Raw genomic sequence first — 21873 nt, 5'->3', positions numbered from 1 at the left:
ACCCTTAATCACAGAGCCTTCCTTCTAGCTCCTACGTCAGAAACACTTTGTCCTAGCATTTCAAACTAGCTTTGGTGGCACATTCCTATAATTTCAGTCTTTGGAAAAGAGAGGTTGGGCATCAAGACTCAAGGTGAGCCTCAGATACACAGCAAGTTTGGTGCCAGTCTGGGCTACATGAAATTTTCAAAAATCCAAAACAAAAAGCTTAAAAAGTTCCTATATTTCAGGGGAAGCAGTTTTATTTACTAAGTCTCAGTTATGTAGCCAAGGATAACCTTGAATTGACTTGTATCTGAATGCTGGGATTATAGGCATGTGTCACAACTGGTTTTGCAGAGCCAGGGTTGAACTACAACTTCCTGCACTGGGCGAACAAGCTAGTTTGACAACTGGAGAGATGGCTTTCACTCATCTGATCCATAAGATCAACCCCCCAGCCCCACAGGGTGGAAGGAACTAACTCACAAGCCATTCTCTATAACCTCCATAACACACACACACACACACACACACACACACACACACACACACACACTGAATAAAAATATAAAACAAACTTAAAGGGGGCTAGAGAGATGGTTCCAGGGCTTAAAAGTCTTGCAGAGGATCCAGGTTCAGTTCTCAGCACCCACACCTGGTGGTTCACATCTGTAACTTCAGCTTCACAGGGATCTGGTGCCCTTTCTTGGACTCTATGGACTTTGCACTCAATGTGTACATACCCACACAGAGATACTTAATTCAGAGCTAGTTCCAGGACAGGCCCAAAGCTACAGAGAAACCCTGCCTTGAATAAAATAAATAAAATAAAACTTCTGGAAGTGGTGTTGGTACAGGCCTTTATTCCTGGCACTTGGGGAGCAGAGGCAGACAGAACTCAGTGAGCTTGAGGCCAGTCTGTTCTATAAATTGAATTCAGGACAGTCAGGACTGTTTCACAGAGAAACTCTGTATCCCACCCCCAGTCCCCAAAATTTAATACTAAAAAAATAACAAAATTTAAGATTATTTAGATTACTTTTATAGTCTCACAAAGATTTTAGTAATTAACTCCAAAAGAGTAGGTATGTTATGTAGGTACAGAACTAAGTTTAGAGTTGGTTCAACAGACAGAGTACACCTAAAGAGCATAAAAATTCTTTATTCAACCTAATCCAGCCAGTATTGAGTTTTCTATATTAAAAACAAGTTATTTTAAAAAATTACAGCAGAATTAGCAAGGCAGTGACTAATAAAGTCACTAAATTTGATTATATATTTTTCAATCATTTGGTAAGTACATAATGAACAATATTTTCAGCCATTTAGATGGAGTTAACTTCTACAATAGAATTTTACTAAACATTGAATTTTATAAAAAGAGGTTTAAAACATTGACATTTCTAGAAATAACAAAAACAATATGAAAATAAATTGGAGAACAGTATACTCACATATTCCCAAAGTCTCTACTGTCTCTCTTCTCTACTGTTCTGTTTATTACTGTCCTGTCCTAGAGAGCAGACCACCACTGTTTAGGAGCTATTGAGGCCTAAAGTAGCTCTGTCCTTTCTCAGCTAATCCTAGAAATTGTCTAAGTGTGATTTGCATTTTAGAGATGAAAATAACTGTGGCCAAGCAGCCATTTTGCCATGGTTATACACTACAGTTATTAAAACTTGAACTAGGCTCTTAAAGCTACCTACCCAGCTTTATTTCTGCCCATGTTTTTGCTTCATGGTTGGGTGGCCACCATCTGGGCAGGACCGGCATGGGTTATTTTCTTGGAATAAGGCTCTTAAGATTTGAAACTATTCAGTTGCAAGACTAGCATTCGCTCCTTTCTGCAGGCACTTGTGGTTCCTTCCCCATTACTCTACAAAGTTCTACCTCCTGCCCCCAAGGGATTAGAGCTGCTTCCTTGCCCTTCATGGACCTTGATGCCAATCAAACCCATCTTGGACATTAAAGTAATATGTAGGGAATTGAGTGCTTGCATAACTGTAAGTGCTGCTCAATTTAACAAAATTATCAAGGTCATTCTTTAGTATGTCTTTTCACACTGGGAATTATAAAAGTCAATATATTTCATAATTGCAGCTAAATATCTAAGTTATTTTTATTGATAATCAGAGTTCATATTTTCTCTTTAGAACAGCAGTGTTAGGTTAATTCAGTCAAATTGTCCCTTATACCCTAGATAATTACAACTCTGGATGTTCAATAGTCATTCACAGATACCATAAAACTGAGTTATTCAACCTTTAGAAAGATATCAGTCTTTACTAAAAGTATGTTTTATTTACAATCGAACCCAGCTCAATTTATATTTGTTACACTCCTAAAGTACCGATTTCTCAGTAGGGGACCATTTATTATCATGCACCACACACTGTGAACAGTGTTTTTTAAGCTTTAAAATTTTCATTTTAATCAATGAAAATAAGTAAAAGAACACTCAGATCGCTGAACAGTAGAATGGTCACTATTAACTGCTTTTGAACAATAAATACATAACTAGTTAAACAAAGACTATTAAGGAGCTAGCCCCCTTAATATGACAATCAGGATCTAAAAGAGGGCTGGTGCTGTAGCTCAACTGTAGTGTTTACCTAGCATGCAGAAGGCCCTGGGTTCAATCCTCAGCACTGCATAAAAAACAGCAGCCTATAATTGGGAGGAGCAGGAGTTCAAGGTCATCTTCAGATACCTAGGAAGATTGAGACTAGCCTCTGTGAGAGACCCTGACTCAAAAACAAAACACCCTAAACACATCAGTATTGGTTATCTTATAAATGGATATAGCCAAACCAACACCTGGGTACTCATTAAAGACTTGCTCTCATAATTACCTCACTGACTGAGATTCACGAAACGCTCAAGACCACAGTTTGGGTCACTTACTGCTTGTTCTAACAGATTGCAAACTGTCAGAGCTGGGACCAAGTTTATCTTATTCACCACTGTATCCCACAGCACCCTGCAGTGGCTGAGTAAATGGGAGGCAATTAACAAATATCTAAATAACTGAATCAATGAAAAAACCCCAGCAATTTTATTATTTTTTCCAAGTTATTCTCTGTTTAAATTACTAACTGGCAGCCCCAAGTCCTAGAAATACAGGATTTAAAAACACTGAGTGACACAGGCCTTCTACCTCATTTCTCCTGTCTCTCCCTTGCCACCCCCCCTCCCACCTTTTCTGAACAACCCCTCAGACACACACACACACACACACACACGACAACGATGAATACATGGGTCAAAATTACATTATGAACTATGATGTCAACATTGCATAAATAAACTTTAATAGTGAAAAAGTGATCTGGAAGCCCTGGAAACTGACCCTATATATCTGAGATGTCACATGGGTTAAGGAAAAGGCAACAGAATCTCTGTTGTTCGGATGATCATTTCAATGCTCATGTATACATTTTTTGGTTTGTTATTTATTCAGAACTAATTTACATTTCCTCATATTAGCACAGGCTCCTGTTTAGCATGTAATCAGATTATGCCAGTGAGAAAAGTCCTCACAGGACCTTCATTGAGTTGTTGTTTCTAAGAAAACACTGAACATGAGTATATACAAAAGAGGCATCAGAATAAAACAGCATGTCCATTTTTAATATTTATACAGTTTTATCTTTACATTTTTGTCTGGAAAAATATGAACAAACCCAGGTTTACCATGCTAAAATAATGGTTTAGTCGACGGCCGTCAAAGCAGTACTTATAAATAACCAAGTTGAATCGTATCCTTAGGTTCTGTGATTACTGAGAGGATCCCCTGCTTTGCGTGCTTTATTCTATTTCTTAAAAATATAGGAGCAGTACTTATCACCAGTCTCCACTAGTGCATTAATGATGGAATCAGAACAACACGACAGGCTCGTCAGGATGAGAGGCCTCAGAACAACAGAAGTCAGTTTTATGCTTCTTCTTGCTCTGGATAATTTAGGATTTTGCGGTGTGCCTGACGTAAATATTGCTGCTGTTTGAAGTAAACCTTAAATGCTCCTTTTATGGCAACAAAAGCAATTCCACCCTAAAATAAAAAGGGAGATTAATTTTTTTGTAATGCAGGCTTAGAGAAACAAGAAAAAGAACTTTACACAGATCACAAAAGACACCGGCTTTGGCGCCAAATGAATCCTGATAACTGCAAGGAAAACACTCTTTTCTGTTAGGGCTGAGATTAGGCAAAAGTAGACATTTCAAGCGGCGGAGGAAGAGCTTCCTCCACCTGCATCATTCGAGCTGCTTTCTTCCCATGGAGTTCTACATTCATCTGGTAGAAAGGAGACTGGCAGAGCGCCATGCGGCCTATGACCAAGGAGGGCAAGTGGGGTGGCAGGAAACAGCATGAGCCAGTTTCATATTGTGTTTATTTATGATGTTGGTACTGGGGATTAAGCCCAGAGCATATTCCAGAAAAGAAGGTACCTATAGAAAGGGTCCAAAGGCCAGATTGGCAGCAGCAAAACCCCCCTTTTTATTTCCCTCAAGCTAAGGTGACAGTGGGGTTAATGAAAAGACAAGGCAGGGGAACTACACAGAGCCCCTACAGAACTTCTCTCCCCCTTAAAAAACAAATACAGTTTCACTCTCTTCTGTATAGTGCTTGAGACAAGTAATATTAAATCCATCTTACCAAGATTGTCCTTTGTAAATTTGAGTTAACACTACTGAACATCAGTTTACCAACTATTGTCGCAATAGTAGGAAAGACAAGGGCTCCACACAAAATTCGGGTAGCAGAGACATGATCAGCTAAAGGATTAGCTTCAGCTGGAATTCGAGGAACAGGACAACCAATCCCTAGAAGGAGGGGGAAGCATCATGTTAGTACTAAACCTCAGGAATAGTTAAAAAAAAAATACTTTCAGCTTTAAACATTAACCTCCTCCCGCCAAACAACAACAACAAAGCCATGTGATGGTTCTTCTAAAGGTCAATTCAACAGTGCTTTATTTATACAGCACAATTCAGGACCTTACCTGGAAATATACTGTTCAGAATTTGTAGTTTATTTGAATATTTGCGCCATAGTCTAAGCACATAGTCCTCCCAGCGGATCATTTTGCCCAGTATCAGCATGACAGGAATAGTAGGAAGTCCAATCAAAAGGAATAAAGGGTCAGCTCGCTCCATGACATCTAGCCCTTCTTTATGGCCTACGACCTGTAAAGCAGACAGCATTTGCTACAGTTATTTTCTTATCTAAAGCAGCGGTATACTTTTTTTTTTTTTTTTGAGACATGGCTTCTGTGTGTAGTCCTGGCTGTCCTGGAACTCTCCTGTAGACCAGGCTGGTCTCTACCTCAGGGATCTGCCTGGTTCTGCCTCCCGAGTGCTGGGGTTAAAGGCAGGGCACAGTGGCACATATTTGTGTGGTAATATATTCAGTTCCTTTTGTAAGAAATACTCAATTTCAAAAAAACAGAAACAAAAAGTTAAAAAATGTTTTAATTTAATGTAATTCTGTTTGTCAATTCCTGCTGCTAGAGTCCTTCAGGAAAAATTCTTGTCTTTGCCTTTAAGAATTTTTTTTAACCTATGTTTTTCTAAGATCTTTGATTCATTCTCCTTCAAGTGGATATCCTGTTTACACGGAGAACGAGACAGACACGAAGGAGGAGAGGTTTTTACTGAAAAACTTGGTTTTTCTCCTCAATGTGTGTATTAAGACATGGTCTCACATATATCCCAGGATAGCTGTCTCAAACTCACTATGTAGCTGAGGTTGACCTTAAACTCTTGATCTTCCTGCCTCTACTTCTCAAACAGTTACAGACACTGGACATCACATCCAAACTAATGCATCTTTTTGACACTACTGCTAAATAAATATAGTCTATTCCATTGGTCTACATACCTGTTTTTGTGCCAGCATCATAGTACTGTTACTATGTTTCTGTAGTTAAATCTGAGATCAGTTTTTGTGTGTGTGTGTGTGTTTAAGATAGGTCTTATGTAACCCTTGCTGGCCTGGAACTCACAGAATGCTGGGAATAGAGGCATGGACCACCACATCTGACTGAGATCAGATATAGTGATATATGCAGCATTGCTCTTTTTGCTTAGCATTGCTTTGGCTATTGAGGGTCTTTTAGTATTTATGAATTTTAGGATTGCCTTTTCTAGTTCTGTGATGCACTTTATGTTGAATATAGAGTTTGATTTTGATAATACAGACTTGTTTGTTTGTTTTTGTTTTTGGAGATGGGGTTTCTCTATGTAGCCCTCATTGTTCTGGAACTTACTTTGGTAGACCAGGCTGACCTCGAACTCAGAGATCCACCTGACTCTGTTCCCCAGTGCTGGAAATAAAGGTGTGTACCATCACTGCCCAGCAATAGACATTTATATAATATTAATCCTGCCAGTCCATGTATAAGGGAGGTCTTTCCATCATAATATACATACGTATTTTTTAATTTTAGTGTATGGGTATTTGCCTGAACGTGTGTCTGTGCACTACATGTATGCCTGGTACCTGTAGAAGGGGGTTGGGCTTCCTAGAACTAGAGTTACAGACAGCTGTGAGGTCCCAAGTGGGTGCTGGGACTTTAACCCAGATCCTTTGAAAGAGTAGCATTATTAACCACTGAGCCATCTTGTAGACCTTAATGTCTTATTCAGTAACTTGAAGATGGTTTGTTTTTAAATATTTGGTTTTTTTTTTAAAGCTATTGTGAGAATTTTTCTAATCCCAAAATGGGCTATTGAACTGAATATACTTCTCAAGGAAGAAATACAAATGATTAATACATATTAATATTTGAAAAGGTGTTCAACATCATTAGACATCAAGGATACATATCAAAACTGCTCTGAGATTCCAATCCATTCCAGTCAAATGACTAGTTTTGAGAAACAAAGGTTGGTCAGGGAGGATGTGGAAAAGAGGAATTCTTATATTTGACTAGTGAGAATATGTACTTGTGCAGCCACTGCTGAAATTGGCACGAAGTTAATCAAAAAACTACACTACTCTTGGTGATATACCCAAAGGACCCTTATGTCTACCAACAGATAGATAGATGGACAAAGAAAATGTTGTACACATGAACAATGGACAATGAAAATGGACAATACAGCCGGGCGGTGGTGGCACATGCCTTTAATCCCAGTACTCGGGAGGCAGAGGCAGGCAGATCTCTGGGAGTTCGAGGCCAGCTTGGTCTACAAGAGCTAGCTCCGGGACAGGTACCAAAAGCTACAGAGAAACCCTGTCTTGAAAAACCAAAAAAAAAAAAAAAAAAAAAAAAAAAAAGGAAATGGACAATACACAAGAAAATGGACAAACCTGGCAATCATTATATTAGACAAAATAAACCAGACATGTAAGGAAAGACTGTGTCTTCTAGACTACACAGAATCTAGATTCAAATTTGTGTGTATATATTACATATGCTTTTGTAATAAAACTTAAAAGGGGACTGTGAGAAGGTCTTCTAAAAGAGGTAGGAGGTAAAAGAACATCCACATGACAGGAAATTAGCAGGCGCCTCCCTGGAGGGAAAAGATCCAGTAAGAAAGGCAAGAGGGTAGGGAAAAAGATAGTGGGGAACTGGGCTAAGAAAGAACAAAAATTATTACACATATGCATAAAATGCCATTAATAAACCTGTTATTTTGTATACTAATTTTTTTTTATTAGAGTTTTGTCAAGTGGTGCCATAAAGCTGTCACTTAGCACTTGGGAGGCTAAGGTAGGAAGATCAGGAGTTCAAGTAAAAAGACCTTGTTTAAAAAAACATAAAAAAAAAAAGCCTGGGCAGGTGTGGTGGCAGTCCTTTAACACTAGCTCTCCATCTGATTTGATGGTTGTTGTGGAGTATTAGTTGAAGAAGTGTTACATTAGCTAATGCTGTGGAACATTTGTTTAATGATGAAAAGATGTGTTGCATTCTTTTATGTTGTATTTGTTTAATTAACTCTGTGAAGCTCTGTTACTTTGCCTGTCTAAAACACCTGATTGGTAGGTCTAATAAAGAGTTGAATGGCCAATAGGTAGGCAGGAAAAAGGAAAGGCGGGACTGGCATGCAGAGAAAATAAATAGGTGAAAAATCAGGGGTCAGCCATCTAGCTACACAGCAAGCCATGGAGTAAGAAGAAAAGCATATAGAAAGATAAAGTCCAAAGGCAAAAGAGAGATGGGATAATTTAAGAGAAGCTGGTTAGAAATAAGCAAGTCATTTATAAGAATAAGCCTCCATGTGATTATTTGGGAACTGGGTGGTGGGCCCCTAAAAGAGTGAAGAGAAAAAGAAAAAAAAATCAAAAAGCAACAGATGGTGGCAAAGGCAGGTGGATCTCTAAGTTCAAGGCCAACCTGGTTTACAAACCAAGTTCTAGGGCAGCCAGGGCTACATAAGACTACATAACAGAGAGACCCTGCTTCAAAACAGCAACCCCATCCCCCCAACTTATCACTTGTGAGGCAGTAATATGTATATCGTCATGAGTTCAAGATCAGCCAGGACTACACAGTGAGACCCTGTCTCGAAACAAAAAAACCAACAAACACAAAAAGCCAATTCCATAACTATAGACTGGAGACATGGAGAAGTAATGAGAATTAACTGGAAAGGAATAGTGATCTGGCTGGTGATTTATATGAACTGCAAAGCTGATCACAGCAAACTAAAAAAAAAAATGTTAGGCCCTGGGGGACGGCAAATCTCAGGGCATGATATGCATGTAGCTCAGTTGATGCACCATATAAACTGGGCACAGTAGCTATATCAGCTATTTTTACTTGTGATTAAATACCCAACAGAAGGATTTATGGGGTTCCCTAACTGACAGGTTGAGAACACAGGTCAGCATAGTGGGAAGTGCTGACAGGAGTCTGGTGCAGCTGAGGACAAGGTAACCCCAGTTCATTTTCTCTGCTTTACAAAATCCAGAGCCCACCTCAATGAACCTAAGATAGACCATCCCTCATAGGAGTGCCCAGAGGTTTGTATTTTTAGTGCCTAGTTCCTGTCAAGTCCACAATCAACATTAACCATTAGAGTAGCATAAGGCTATAATCCTACCCCTTGGCAGGGTGGAGACAGGAGGTTCAGAAATTCAAGGCCAACTTTAGGCTACAAATCAAACTGGAGGCAAGCTCCATATCCTGCCCATTCATGTTTTGCTAATGTTAACTCTGGGACTTGACATAAACTAGTCTGCCCCCCCCCCCCCCGCCAAAAAAAAAAAAAAACCCACATAAATACTGTTGGTTTAGACGCTGCATAGAAATAAAAACAAGTAAATAGAAGTGTTGTATGGTGACTGGAATAGCCAAAACAATGTTAAGTAACAGCAGCAACATCTATTATCTTACTTTTGACTTTCAATGTAATCATTTATAGGATTTTTACCATGAAAGCTTTGCTTACATACTCATATATGCATGTTTAGGTAGGTAAAAGATGCTGTCCCAATACTCTTAAAATTACACAGTACGTATCTACCGTCCCAGCTAATCACTCATTCTTGGAATAAATGTTTCAAGCAAGGGAGTAAATAAAAAGGTGATTTCTAAACAGTTAACACACAATACATATTTGTAACTTTTGTTTCCTTGCTTATATTAATATTTCCAGTCTATAAATCCAAAATATTAAAAATTTCAAGCACCAGCTCAAGACTTTTCTTATAATAGCAATTGATCTTTCCCTTTTACTGAATTAAAAATGTTGATAGAGGTCTGTATTTGATTCATATTTACATACACGATTATATAACTGCTCTCTAGTATGTCATTATGTACACCTTACTTGAAGTCCCAACACTGAGTGAGACTTACCTAAAAGTAAAAACACAATGGTTAATAAACTGTTGTATTTTTATACACAGAATGCTAGACAAATCTCCACAGTTATATGAAAAGATCAAGAATCATTATGAAAAGAGACTGCAGCTATAATATGAAATTAGCCATAGTGGGTACCTAAGGAGGTGATGGGGATCTAGGCAAATGAAGGACAGGAGAACTCTCCCTAGACCACTCTGTACAACACTACTGCCTGCATGTATGGGGGTGGGGCATGCTACAGCTCATGTGTAGAGGTCAAAAGACAATTTCTTTTGGGAGTCCAGTTCTCTCCCTTTCTATCAATGTGAGGGCTGGGGGAATTGAACTTGGATCATTCATTAGGCTTTGTGGCAAGCATCTCTACCCACTAAGCCATCTTGCTGGTTCTAGTCTACTTTTTATATAACTTGTTATTCTTTAATCATGATAGTATCATTACTTATTTAAAACAATACATTTTAAAAACTCCTAGCAAATATTTAATAGACCTTCACATCAAAAGTAGTATCACTGAATAGAGGAGAATGGTGAACCTGCATCACTGTCACTGCTCCATAAGTCACAGCTGTCCAATAGATAGATCCAACCATTATTCCTGCTGCAGCAAAAGGGCAAGCTTTTGAGATCAGTCTATCTGCAAGATCCAAGACATAAACGACTGGACCTACAATATGAAGAGAGAAAAGTTTCAACACAAGGTGGGTTTTTAGGATGACTTCTTCAATATTTCCTATAGGTCTAAAACACTTGTATGAAGTTAGATGTTCTAAAAACAGTTGTTAAATAGATATTTTTAGACTTTTATTTTTATTTTTAGTAATGTGTGTGTGCAAGTGTGTGTCACATATGTCTGGATGCCTGTGGAGGTCAGAGGCATGGGATCCCCTGGAGCTGGAGTTACCATGTGACTGTGAGACACTTGGCATGGGTGCTGGGAACTGCACTTGGGTTCTCCAGAAGAGCAAGCTATAGCATACTCTTAGCTACTGAGTCATCTCTCCAATCTCTAGTTGTTATATGTCTAACAGACTTGAGTAGTTTAGACTTTCTCGACAATTTGCATGAATGAATATCTAGGCTGTTCAAACTTTATTATTGATCCTGTAATTAGAGCAATAAATAAAGTTGCTTCAGATGAGGGAAACAATCCTCACTTCTACCTCAACCACACTGGCTACTGTAGAGTGAAAGGTAGTTTGCTTGCTTTTTTTTCAAATAGTTCCTAGGAACCATTAAGTCCTGTTTAAAAAAAATAAATAAAATTGCATTTCTGACTTTAGTCATTGTGTCTTGATAAAGTGTATAAAGGTAATGCTATTTTTATTTTTAAAAAAATTAATATTTACTTATTTATTAATGTACGTAAGGATTTTTTTTTTTTGGCCTGCATGCATGTCTGTGTTGCACCTGTATTGCATATGGCTGTGAGCCTCGATGTAGGTGCTGGAACTGAATCCAGGTCCTCTGTAAGAACAGCAAGTGCTCCTATCCAATGAGCCATCTCTTTAGCCCCATGGCTATTTTCTTATAGCCACACAAGTCAATTTATTTTACCTGATTTTAAATATACTGTATTTGGTTGAAAATTATTTTCTAGAAGAGTAGTCAGCACCTCTACCCATGTATCCATCTCTCCAGTCCTGCATTTAGGTTTCTTGATAGAGTCCAAAATCATTTTATTCCAAAAGGACAGACAGCTCTGACACTAGGAGTTAAATCATCAATTCTTGTAGTGATTTTTCTGAATTTTAGGAAAGCACTTAAGTGTTTACTAGTTATGAATCATGGCCAGTTCAGGACCCTTGTTGTAGCTTACAGCCTACTTCTCCAGTCCTAGAGGATCTGACACCTCCCATGTGTGAGCACTGCACATACATGGTGGACAGACATACAGGCAGGCAAAACATCCATACACGTAAAAATAAATAATAAAAAAAGAGAAAATTATTTTCTAATAAGCTTTTTCTTTTTTTTTCTTTTTTTTTTTTTTTTTTTTTTTTTCGAGACAGGGTTTCTCTGTAGCTTTGGAGCCTGTCCTGGAGCTAGCTCTGTAGACCAGGCTGGCCTAGCTTTTTCTAAATGATTATGGAGTCAGTGTTTATGGTATTCTAATAGCACATGTGCCAATTATCAATTATAGTCTTACTATTTTGGAAGTATTTACTTGCCAGTAAGTCGAATTTAATTTACCTCTAGAATGTTCCAGAAATGGAAAGGTTGTAGATCTGCTCACCACAAAACCAAAGAACTGAACCTCTGCATTTAACCAAAGGTATAAGTAACTTGTTGGCTAAGTAATTTATTTGTCGAATATCTCTATATACAAACTGTTATTTTAGACATTTCTTAGAAATGTATAAGTTCTATCCCGTGCTTTCTTGGAGCCTACAATCTAAAAAATGTTAAACACAAAAGCAGTTACCATATTGTATAAAGAAATTAATATAGTAATTTTACAATAGAATAATTAAACAAACATAAAAGGAAAAAATCTTATAAAGGCCCGATAAAAACTCCCCACTGACTTCTAGAGCCAGCCACTGTAAAGACAGAGGTGATGTGAAGGAAAGATTCCATAAATGGTGGCACTGGAAGCCAGAAACCAAAGGTACATAATAAAAGCTCAACATTTGAATTTCTTAGGATTGCTAAATCTGTAATCAGAAAACTAAAGCCAGGAGATCCTCTGCGTTCTGTGGTCAATACTGGAGCCCAGGGAGCCAAGCTTCCATTTGTAGACTGGGAGGACTCTCTTCACTCTCAAGGTCACAGCACCCGCTGGCAGTTCTTTCTCTTCTTGGCTCCTTCATCATTAACCCTACTTGTTTCTATCAGACAAACATTATTTCATTTATCTTAAAAATAAACATTTTTTTTTTTTTTACTATGTGTGGATATGTGGGACGTAGGTATGTGTTTTGAGACGCCAGAGGACACCTTCAGGAAGTAGTTCTCTCCTTCAACCACCAAGGACCAGAACTCAGACTGGCAGGCAGTGTCCTTACCTGCTGAATCTTTTCACCAACCCCCTAAAATCTTTTATTTATTTATTATTTTTGAGAGAGTGCCTCACTATCTAGCCTAGGCTGGTCTTGAACTCATAAAGATTCACCTGCCTCACCTTCCCAGTGTACCGGCCTTCTAAAATCTTCTGATCCTTCCTGTCCTACTACTCCATTTCCTTGCTTCCTCTGAATACTCAAAATAACCATCCAATTTTCCTTTAGTTTTTCCCAAAAACCTATTCATGGGTATCACTAACAACCTCCACATATCTAAATTCAGTAGTTTAATCTCAGTACATTTACTTAGCCTATTAGCTAAACATGACATATTTTCTTTCCAACATATGGTTGGTTCTTTTTTTTTTTTTTTTAAATATTTATTTATTATGTATACAATATTCTGTCTGTATGCCTGAAGGCCAGAAGAGGGCGCCAGACCTCTTTGCAGGTGGTTGTGAGCCACCATGTGGTTGCTGGGAATTGAACTCAGGACCTTTGGAAGAGCAGGTAATGCTGTTAACCACTGAGCCATCTCTCCAGCCCCTGGTTGGTTCTTTCCAGAACATTTGTCACTCAATTTTAGTTTCCTTGCTGATTTCTTCTTTACTTTCATAAAGTTCCCTCTGCTAATCTATACCACACCGTACTTAATTTGTTATATCTCCTTTTCCTAAAGCATCTTCATCACATAACATACTTTTCTTATTAAATCTATTTCAATTTACTACAACAATGGTTGGAGAACCACAACCCCATAGCCAAATCTAACCAGCTGTCTACTTTTGTAATTAAAGTTTTACTGGAAAATGGCCAGATGCAAAGTCTAAAACATATTTATTTATAGAGGTCTTTAGAGATCTGCTTATTCCTGTATTGAAATACAGGCTCCAAAGGGGAAAAGTGCTGATTTTATTTATTGATGTACCCCAAATGCTCATGATTCTTAAGCAATTTGTGTAACTGAATTCTCTCCTAAGATACATATGGTAATTAAAACTAGTGGACGGGAGGGATATAACTCATAAAAGTCATGTGTATTTGGATGAAAATGTAATTCCTAAAAGGCAGCCCACAATTATTTTATTTATTAGAGCCTGAATGACAACCTAGACGCCTGAATAGTTTTTCCTAATAAACTGCAGAAAATCATACCACAATAAGCTAAACTTTCTTGAGGAATTATCTGGTGTTTTTTTTTTTTTTTGTACAAAACCCCATAACCCTTATTTTTATTTTGAAAATTTTGTGTCTGTCCCTTGGGTTATTTATAGAATACTTGCCCAGTAAAATTAAGGAACGGGCTCAATTACTTATTCTAGACTTTTCAGATAAAACTCTTGTCTTGGCTTTTATCTTAATTTTACTTTGCCCAAATATTTCATTTCTTCCAGGCAGACTAATCCAAGACTAGTTTTAATATTTGGAAGGAAGAATATTTAGTATTAAACATATCATTATGATAAAAAGCCAGCCTGTGGAAATACTCCTGTGAGTTAAAGATTATCTAAGCAAGGGGCTGGAGAGATGGCTCAGAGGTTAAGAGACTGACTGTTCTTCCAAAGTACCCAGGTTCAATTCCCAGCACCCACATGCAACTTACAACTGTCTGTAACTCCAGTTCCAGGGAATCTGACACCCTTACACAGACACACACGCAACAAAACACCAATGCACATACGGAAATCCTCTGGATGATAATCCCCAACTGAGTGTGCCAATCGCCTTTATGACAGAGGACCATAATTTTAGGAATACAGTATCAGATTACAACACAAAGAGTTAAGGAGTATGGGAGGAGACAAAATCCTAGTCCTTGAAAACTCTCATTCTACCAGGAAAGAGAAAACATGAATAAATGCTCAACACAAATTAACTAAGGGCATAAAAGTTTCAGTATTTTAGAAAGGCTTTATTAGCTTTCCAACACTGACTGGTGACTAGACCTAGAACTTCATGCATGCTAATAAGCGTTCTGTCACTAAGCTACACTCAGTCCAGGACTGGATTTTCAATGGCTTGGTGGGTCTGACCACATACACTTTCAACAGTATTATATTTATATAATGGATGGCAACTGAAAGTTTATAAACAATAGCTTTTATAAATCTAATAATTCAAAAGGTATTAGAGAAGCTTGTAATTAAAAGGAAGTTTTATTGTGAATTCTTTCATATAATAAAGATTTTTATAAAGACAAACTTTCCTAATATTTTGGGTAAATTCAAGTTTTTGCATTTCAAAATTGAGTGACAAAAGTAAGCTGAAACTTTTGAGTAAACATATTAGGCTACTCCAAAAGAAGCAATCAGCTTTGTCTCAAGACACTGTAAACCCAACTTTGCTCTAGCTGTGATTCAGATTCAGGTAGAACTGGGTGAGGTGCCACACACCAGTAAATCTTGTACTTCCATCCTAAGGCTGAACGATTTTTAAAGACTTAGTTTTTATTTGTGTGTGTGTGCACATGTGCACAATGGTTATGGGTACCTGAGGAAGTAAGAAGAGGATATCAAATCCTCTGGAGCTCAAGTTAGAAGTGGCTGTGAGTTGTCCAGTATGGGTTTTGGGACCCAGACTCAGATTCTCCTCAGCCAAGAGCAGCCAGCACACCTATCACTGTGCCATCTCTCTACACACCTGTTTCAAGTTCTTTTATTCCTTTTTAAAAAGACGAGTCTTACTACATAGCCATGGTTGTCCTGGAACTCACTATGTAGACCAGGCTGGCCTTGAATTCACTGTCTTCACTATACTACTTGTCTTTCATGCAAAGCTGTCATTTCCTCTCACATAAGAAAACAAACAGACATTTTCTATATCCACCTCATTTTCTTGTACGAGAAAAGTACTTCATTATCTACATTTTTATAGTATGCATAGCACCTACCAAGAACAAAGCATCTAATAATCTCTAATTTTTTCCATGATACCCACTCTCCTCTAGAATCTCTCTTTCGTTTGGACTGGTCCATAAATCAAGCTGTGGCTCTTCCATACCTCTCAGTTATAGGTAAGGGCAATATTAAAAATGTTTTAAGAACAGCAAGGCATACATTCCAAACAAGAATGACACTAGCTCAGAAGCATATGGCTTTAAAGAAAAGGGTTATACTTCTTTTCAGGGTAGTCTCATTTTCAAAGACTTCTGGTTATTTTCATGTCCAGTAATTCCCAGAAAAAGGGGTAGTTTTCCTGAAATATAACAGTATAAATTGGATTCTCAAAATGAACTTATCTTTATTGGTTCAGCAGTAGAGCAACTGCCTAATACGGAAAAGACCCAGAGTTCAGTACCTAGCATTGCCAAAACCAAAGCAAAACTTTAATTTCCCTGTTTTTGCTTTTTAATAGAATAAATAAGGAATATTAGGACACTCACCACTGGTTTTTCTCTTAAACCAACTGTCCCCAAAGAATGATGCTCTTTAAGTCTACCTCTGCCCTCCCTTTTTAATGAGTATGCAATCTCAGGTGTAATCCCCAGAAGCACCGTTTACCTCATTTGAGACAGGGTGTGGGACAACCCTGCTTCTGCTTCTCTAGCACAGGGCTCCATGTTCTGAAAACTGAACTTAGGTCCCATGTTTGCCAGGCAAACACTTTACTGACTAAGCTGTATCTCCAGCCCTGAGTCGGCTTTGTATTACAGCTCTCTTGTTCAGTTATATCCATAGTTAGGCATGAAAGTTTTTTCTTTTTTCCCACGGGGGGAGGAGAGGGAGTAGGGTAATGCTTCAAGACAGGGTTTCTCTATGTAACAGCCTTGCCTGCCCTGAACTTGCTTTGTTAGACCAGCCTGGCCTTGAACTCAGAGATTCACCTGTCTGTCTCCTGAGTACTAGAAATCTTTTTCTTCTCAAACAAAAACACAAAGACAAATAGGCAAGTCTGAGGACTTGTTAAAGATATTGAAAACTCTTTGCAAAATAAATCTTTGACATTCAGTGAGGGAAAATATCAAAATTCACCAAAAAGCAAAGATATGAAATAATTTAAAAATAAATCTGAGGGGCGGCATATTAAAAAGCATTGACAGTTCTTGCAGAAGTGCTGGAATCAGTTCCCAGGGCTCACTTGGTGGTTTACAACTATCAAACTCAGCTTCAGGGGATCTAATGCCCTCTTGTAGCATCCCTAGGGACCAGGCATGCACATACATATATATACACTCAGGCAAAATACTCAAACATAAAAACCAACCAGCCAACCAGAGAGCTGGGTATTGGAGTTCATGGCTGGGGAACTATCATGAGTTCCAGGCCAGCCTGGGATAGAGTGAGATCTTGTCTCAAGTCCCCACCATTTTCCTTTAAAAAACAAAACAAAAAAAACCAAAAAAAACCTTGACATCATATATCTGTATAATAACAACAGGAAACATGTATGCTGTTCTTAATATAGTCAAACAGTCCTTACCCAACTTTGGAAAAACTATTAGGTATTCAGCATTGCACTGAGGACATGCCACTCTAGCTGTACTGTTTCCTCTTTGCTTTTCATCCACCCAGCGTTGCAGACAAGCCTGGTGAACCCACTTAGTAGATCCTCTGCATCTGCATGGTCTCACCCATTCAGCTGTTCTATCATCTTCATCGGTGGCAAAACACACCCAGCAACTTCTGAAAATTAAGAGAAAAATGTTTACCTCCAGGGGTGCACATGAAGCTTTTAGCTAATGGGATGGAATTATTATGTGGTTTTGTAGAACTTATATTAAAATACAGAGTCCAAACAATGAATTTATTCCAAGTAGAGCATTTCTTTTCTCTCCTTTTAATCTTCCACTACAGAATCTATCTTTTGAACTTTGTTATCCATTTTTTTCTTATTCATCTTTCTAGTAATTCTGAGTAGTGAACCAGAGGATTAAAACAGTTTTAAGTATCTTTGGTTTTATAAGGGAGGGCCTTGGACCTTCCCCAAAGTAATGTGCCTCTGAGGACTGAATTGGATGGGGGTAGGGAGAGAGGGTAGGTGGAGGGAGGGAATGAGGAGGTGGGGAAGGAGTGGGAACTTGGATTGGTATGTATAATGAGAAAAGATAGTTTTCTTTTTTTAAAAAAAATATTTATCTATTCATTATGTATACAATATTCTGTCTGTGTGTATGCCTGCAGGCCAGAAGAGGGCACCAGACCCCATTACAGATGGTTGTGAGCCAACATATGGTTGCTGGGAATTGAACTCAGGACCTTTGGAAGAGCAGGCAATGCTCTTAACCTCTGAGCCATCTCTCCAGCCCCTGTTTTCTTTTTTTAAGAAAATAAAAAGATAAACAAACAAACAAAACTACAAGGTGTTGAGATGTGTTAGATTTATTTATGCTGTGGCATATTTGTTTAATGATGTAAAGATGTGTTACGTTCTTTTATGTTGCATTTGTTTAACTCTGTGAAGCTGCTACTTTGCCTCTCTAAAACCCCTGATTGATCTCTTTGCTAAGCAGGGGATGCTAGAGAACTTGCTGCAAATTCTGACCACCTAACCTTGGTATCTGGGGTACATGTTGTGGAAGAAGTCCTCTGACCTCCACATATGCATGCCAAGTCAATTTCTTTTTTTCCTTTTTTAAACTCCCTTGTAGTACCTCTTACCCATACTTGGATATGACTTAAACCCACATCATACTCTCAAATATACTTTACTTTCCGTGAACACCTCTTTACTTTTTTGTTTTGCTTTTTGAGATAGGGTTTCTCTGTGTAGCCCTGGATGTCCTGGAAATGCTCTGTAGACCAGGCTGGCTTGCCTGCTTCTGTCTCCAGAGTGCTGGGGATTAAAGGCATGTGCCACCAACTCACCGGCTCACTTCTTTGCTCTTAACCATCACGCTGAAGCTAATATTAAAATATCTTTAATAAAATCTTCAATCTTGCTTCATTAAATGGTAAAATATCCAGATCATAAAACTCATCACTTTAACCATTTTACGGGTATAATTCAATTAAACTATATTCCCATTATTGTGGCTATTCACAGGATGACTAACATCTCTGAATAATACTACAATTGCTAAGTGTATGAGCAAATAGGGCAGCTGAGATGCTGTTAGTATAAATACATATTTAACACAACAGGTAATTTTCTAAGAATATTTGTCTCCTTTTGAACTGGATATATATTTTGGCAACAAAATGTGGGCATAGCATCTAGAACTTCCTACGTTCTCTTAAGTTATTGAGGAGAGAACACATAAGTAGCTAGTATGGCTACATATATCAGAATAATGGTCAGTATTAAGTAAGGGATGGGAATGTGGTTCAGCGTTAGTGTGCTTATCTAGCATGAAGCCTTGGCTTCAATTCCCAGCACTGTATAAACATTGTATAAACGGTAGACGCAGGAATAGCTGTATAGTCATCTTCCTTGTAAATATAAGCATAGGTTTGTTTTCCCTAGTATTTTTTAATATTTATTTATTTATTACGTATACAATATTCTGTCTGTGTGTATGCCTGCAGGCCATAAGAGGGCACCAGATCCTTTACAGATGGTTGTGAGTCACCATGTGGTTGCTGGGAATTGAACTCAGGACCTTTGGAAGGGCAGGCAATGCTCTTAACCTTTGAGCCATCTCTCCAGCCCCTTTCCCTAGTATTTTTACAATGAAAAATTTCAAGCTTTCTAAAAAAATATTCAGAAGTGGGCAGAAAGGATGTAAGAACTACTGTGAAATCCGGTCTTCTGGCTTTGTACCCAAAAGCACAGGTAGCTGCAGATATATACAGTCCCTGCCAATGAAAAACTAAAGCCAACAATGGTGGGTGCGATGGTTATTGGCCTAAGATAGGGTCTCTCTCTCTCTCATACAGGTAGCTGTGCTTACCTATATAAGACCTGCAGAAGATGGGGCCTAGCAACACTGCATCACTGGAGGGAGGAGGGATTCATGAAGCCCCATGCCCTACCCAGGAAAGGCTGCTGCAGGAGGAGGGAGTAAATTTTGTGGGGTAGCCACTGATAACTTGCCCACGCTCCTGTAAATAACCCAGACCCATGCTTATCCAATCAATCCTAATTGAATTCAGTGGAACACACAAAGACATGAAAACAGGAGGGAGGCTTGGCAGGAAAATATTCAGTAGTGGAGGGGGGGATGAGCTAGGGTAATGGGAGTGGAAAATGAACAAAATATGCTTTATGTTTACATTTCTGCAAAGGGCAGGCGGAATTCCCAAGTTTCTGTAAATTCTTCCCTGTGAATCTCGAAAGAATGTATGAAGAACCAGGACAACATCTGGCTGTAAAGAGTTTTCTAAAGTCACTACATAAAAGTGAAAGTGGCATGTCATCAGAACAGACAGCTACGTAATACCTTCTGGAGGGACCACTGGCACAGGCAGCTATCTCTCTGAGCATATTTTAGCATGCCACACCTAGTCAAGAATGATAAACTCTAAGGAAAGGAAAACCCGATAAGCAACCAGACTCGTAAACAACCGGAGAAACCAGCTAGGAGCGGTGGCACACGCCTTTAATCCTAGCACTTGGGAGGCAGAGACAGGCGCATCTCTTGGGGAATTTGAGGCCAGCCTGGTCTGCAGAGCGTGTTCCAGGACAGGCTGCAAAGCTACAGAAACCAACAAAACAAAACAAAAAAAACAACTGGAGAACTCAACAAGTCCATTAGTTCTAACAACAGAACACCTGCTAAGTATCAAGTCCTGTCCAAGGATTTAGGATAAAAAATGAGGAGTAACTTCTTGCCTTCTCTGGCGTGTGCCCCCACCCAAGCAGCCAATGGCTATAATCTCAATCAAGAGGCCCTTGACTCAAAGAGTACCACCTGCTGACCTGGGTGTCCAGTTAGGCTATGCGGTGGCAAGCAACCACAAACATTAGGAAGAAGTTTGAAGAGCTGGTCAGAACAGCAAGAAGCTGCCTAGGTGGGTAGCGTGGGTTTAGTCACCAAAAACTCACTGGCTGGGATTTAAACAGCAGAGGGCGGTACAGTCGAGTTCTCAAAGAGTTGTGCGGGCTGGAGACCCCCAGAAAGGGGCAACCGGTCCCAGTATGAGCCCACACGTTTCTGGGAAGTCAACGATCGCCATGACGGCGCGCTACGTGTTCAATGTTGCATGCATGTGGCTGTTTTCCATAACCTCTACTCCAGTGCGACCGTTAAGGCTCCCTTGTGGATATTCTGACCTTACGGCTTGGGGGTGGGGATGGGATGGGGGTTGGAAGGAGAAACGAAACCCAGGCTTAAAAAAAAGTGCCTATCCTTGCATTGTGAAGAGAGGCTTCAAAGTGCAGGGGATTATTCTCCAGGAAGATAATCTGGTTCTTCCCAGTGACATCGCTGCCAAACCCTTGACAACACAGTGGGGGGGGGGAGTGGGGAAAAGAAACTAATTCTACGGGTTAACAATAGCGCCCCTTCACCTCCAAAACAAGCTTTCGGCCGAAGCAGACCCCACTCCTTTAACTAAGTTTCTACGTCTACGACCCAGGCCGCTCGCCCAATCTTCCCTTCACTGCCACCTTCAAACTCGGAGCCCTCTCCCAGCTCCCCGGCGGTGGAACTCTCAGCGGACGCCAGGACCCGCGCTCTCGGGGCCTCGAGGCCAGCATGGGCAGGCCCAGGACGGAGGTCGGCCATTCCCGGCCCGCCGCTGCTCGTACCTGTCCAGCATCTGTTGAAGGGCTTGGTCCGGCATCTTCCGCGGAGCCGGCGAGTTCGGCCCTCGGCCGCAGCCCCGCTCAGGGCCAGGCCCGGGGACAATAGCACTGAGAGGCGGCGGAGTAGGCCTCAGTCCCGCGGCCCCGCCACACAGCCTCCCGGCGCGGCTCTGACAGGCCCGCGGCGGCGGTGCGCGGCCGGCGGGCGTCCGCAGAGGGCGGCGGGGAGCGAGGAGGAGGAGCCTGGGGCCGGGAGGCGGCGATCGCGGCCCGGGTTCCTGCCGGTCCGCCCGGGGTTCCGGTCCATGGACCGCCGGGGCACCGAGCTGCGGCCGGCGGAGGAGCTACCACTGTGAGGTAAGAGTCACCGCCTCCGTGCGCGCCGGGGTCACGACGCAGGGGCGGCTCGGAGCAGCCTGGGAGATGTAGTCCTCGGACCGTCC

At 40.0% G+C, this 21873-nt stretch overlaps 2 protein-coding genes across 4 annotated transcripts in view; one reads left to right on the top strand and one right to left on the bottom strand.

Annotated features, from left to right (window-relative positions):
- Nucleotides 1-1128: 1128 nt before the first annotated feature.
- Nucleotides 1129-21763, bottom strand: Marchf5 (membrane associated ring-CH-type finger 5). 3 transcript variants are annotated; one of them, XM_050160814.1, is made up of 6 exons: nt 21434-21763; nt 17225-17427; nt 10292-10467; nt 4986-5169; nt 4640-4806; nt 1129-4033 (listed from the first exon to the last, which is right to left on the bottom strand). In XM_050160814.1, the coding sequence occupies exons 1-6, from the start codon at nt 21466-21468 to the stop codon at nt 3917-3919; spliced, it is 882 nt and encodes a 293-aa protein (XP_050016771.1). In that variant the 5' UTR covers nt 21469-21763; the 3' UTR covers nt 1129-3916. The 3 variants fall into 3 exon arrangements, with proteins under 3 accessions (XP_050016771.1, XP_050016779.1, XP_050016789.1); XM_050160822.1 differs by having other exon boundaries at nt 10337-10467; nt 21434-21759; XM_050160832.1 differs by lacking the exons at nt 10292-10467; nt 21434-21763 and having other exon boundaries at nt 17225-17371.
- The window catches only part of Cpeb3 (cytoplasmic polyadenylation element binding protein 3), a 182936-nt gene continuing 182725 nt past the window's right edge, over nt 21663-21873 (top strand). The window contains exon 1 of the mRNA XM_050160791.1: nt 21663-21787. The gene's annotated coding sequence lies outside the window, so the exon portion shown is untranslated. The remainder of the gene's footprint in view (nt 21788-21873) is intronic.

Source organism: Alexandromys fortis, unplaced genomic scaffold, assembly GCF_014885135.2.
Source record: "Alexandromys fortis isolate MF-2015 unplaced genomic scaffold, M_Fortis_MF-2015_v1.1 scaffold_10, whole genome shotgun sequence".
Classification (NCBI taxonomy): domain Eukaryota; kingdom Metazoa; phylum Chordata; class Mammalia; order Rodentia; family Cricetidae; genus Alexandromys; species Alexandromys fortis.
Note: the sequence above shows the minus strand (reverse complement) of the source record. Positions and strands in the feature narration are given on the sequence as shown.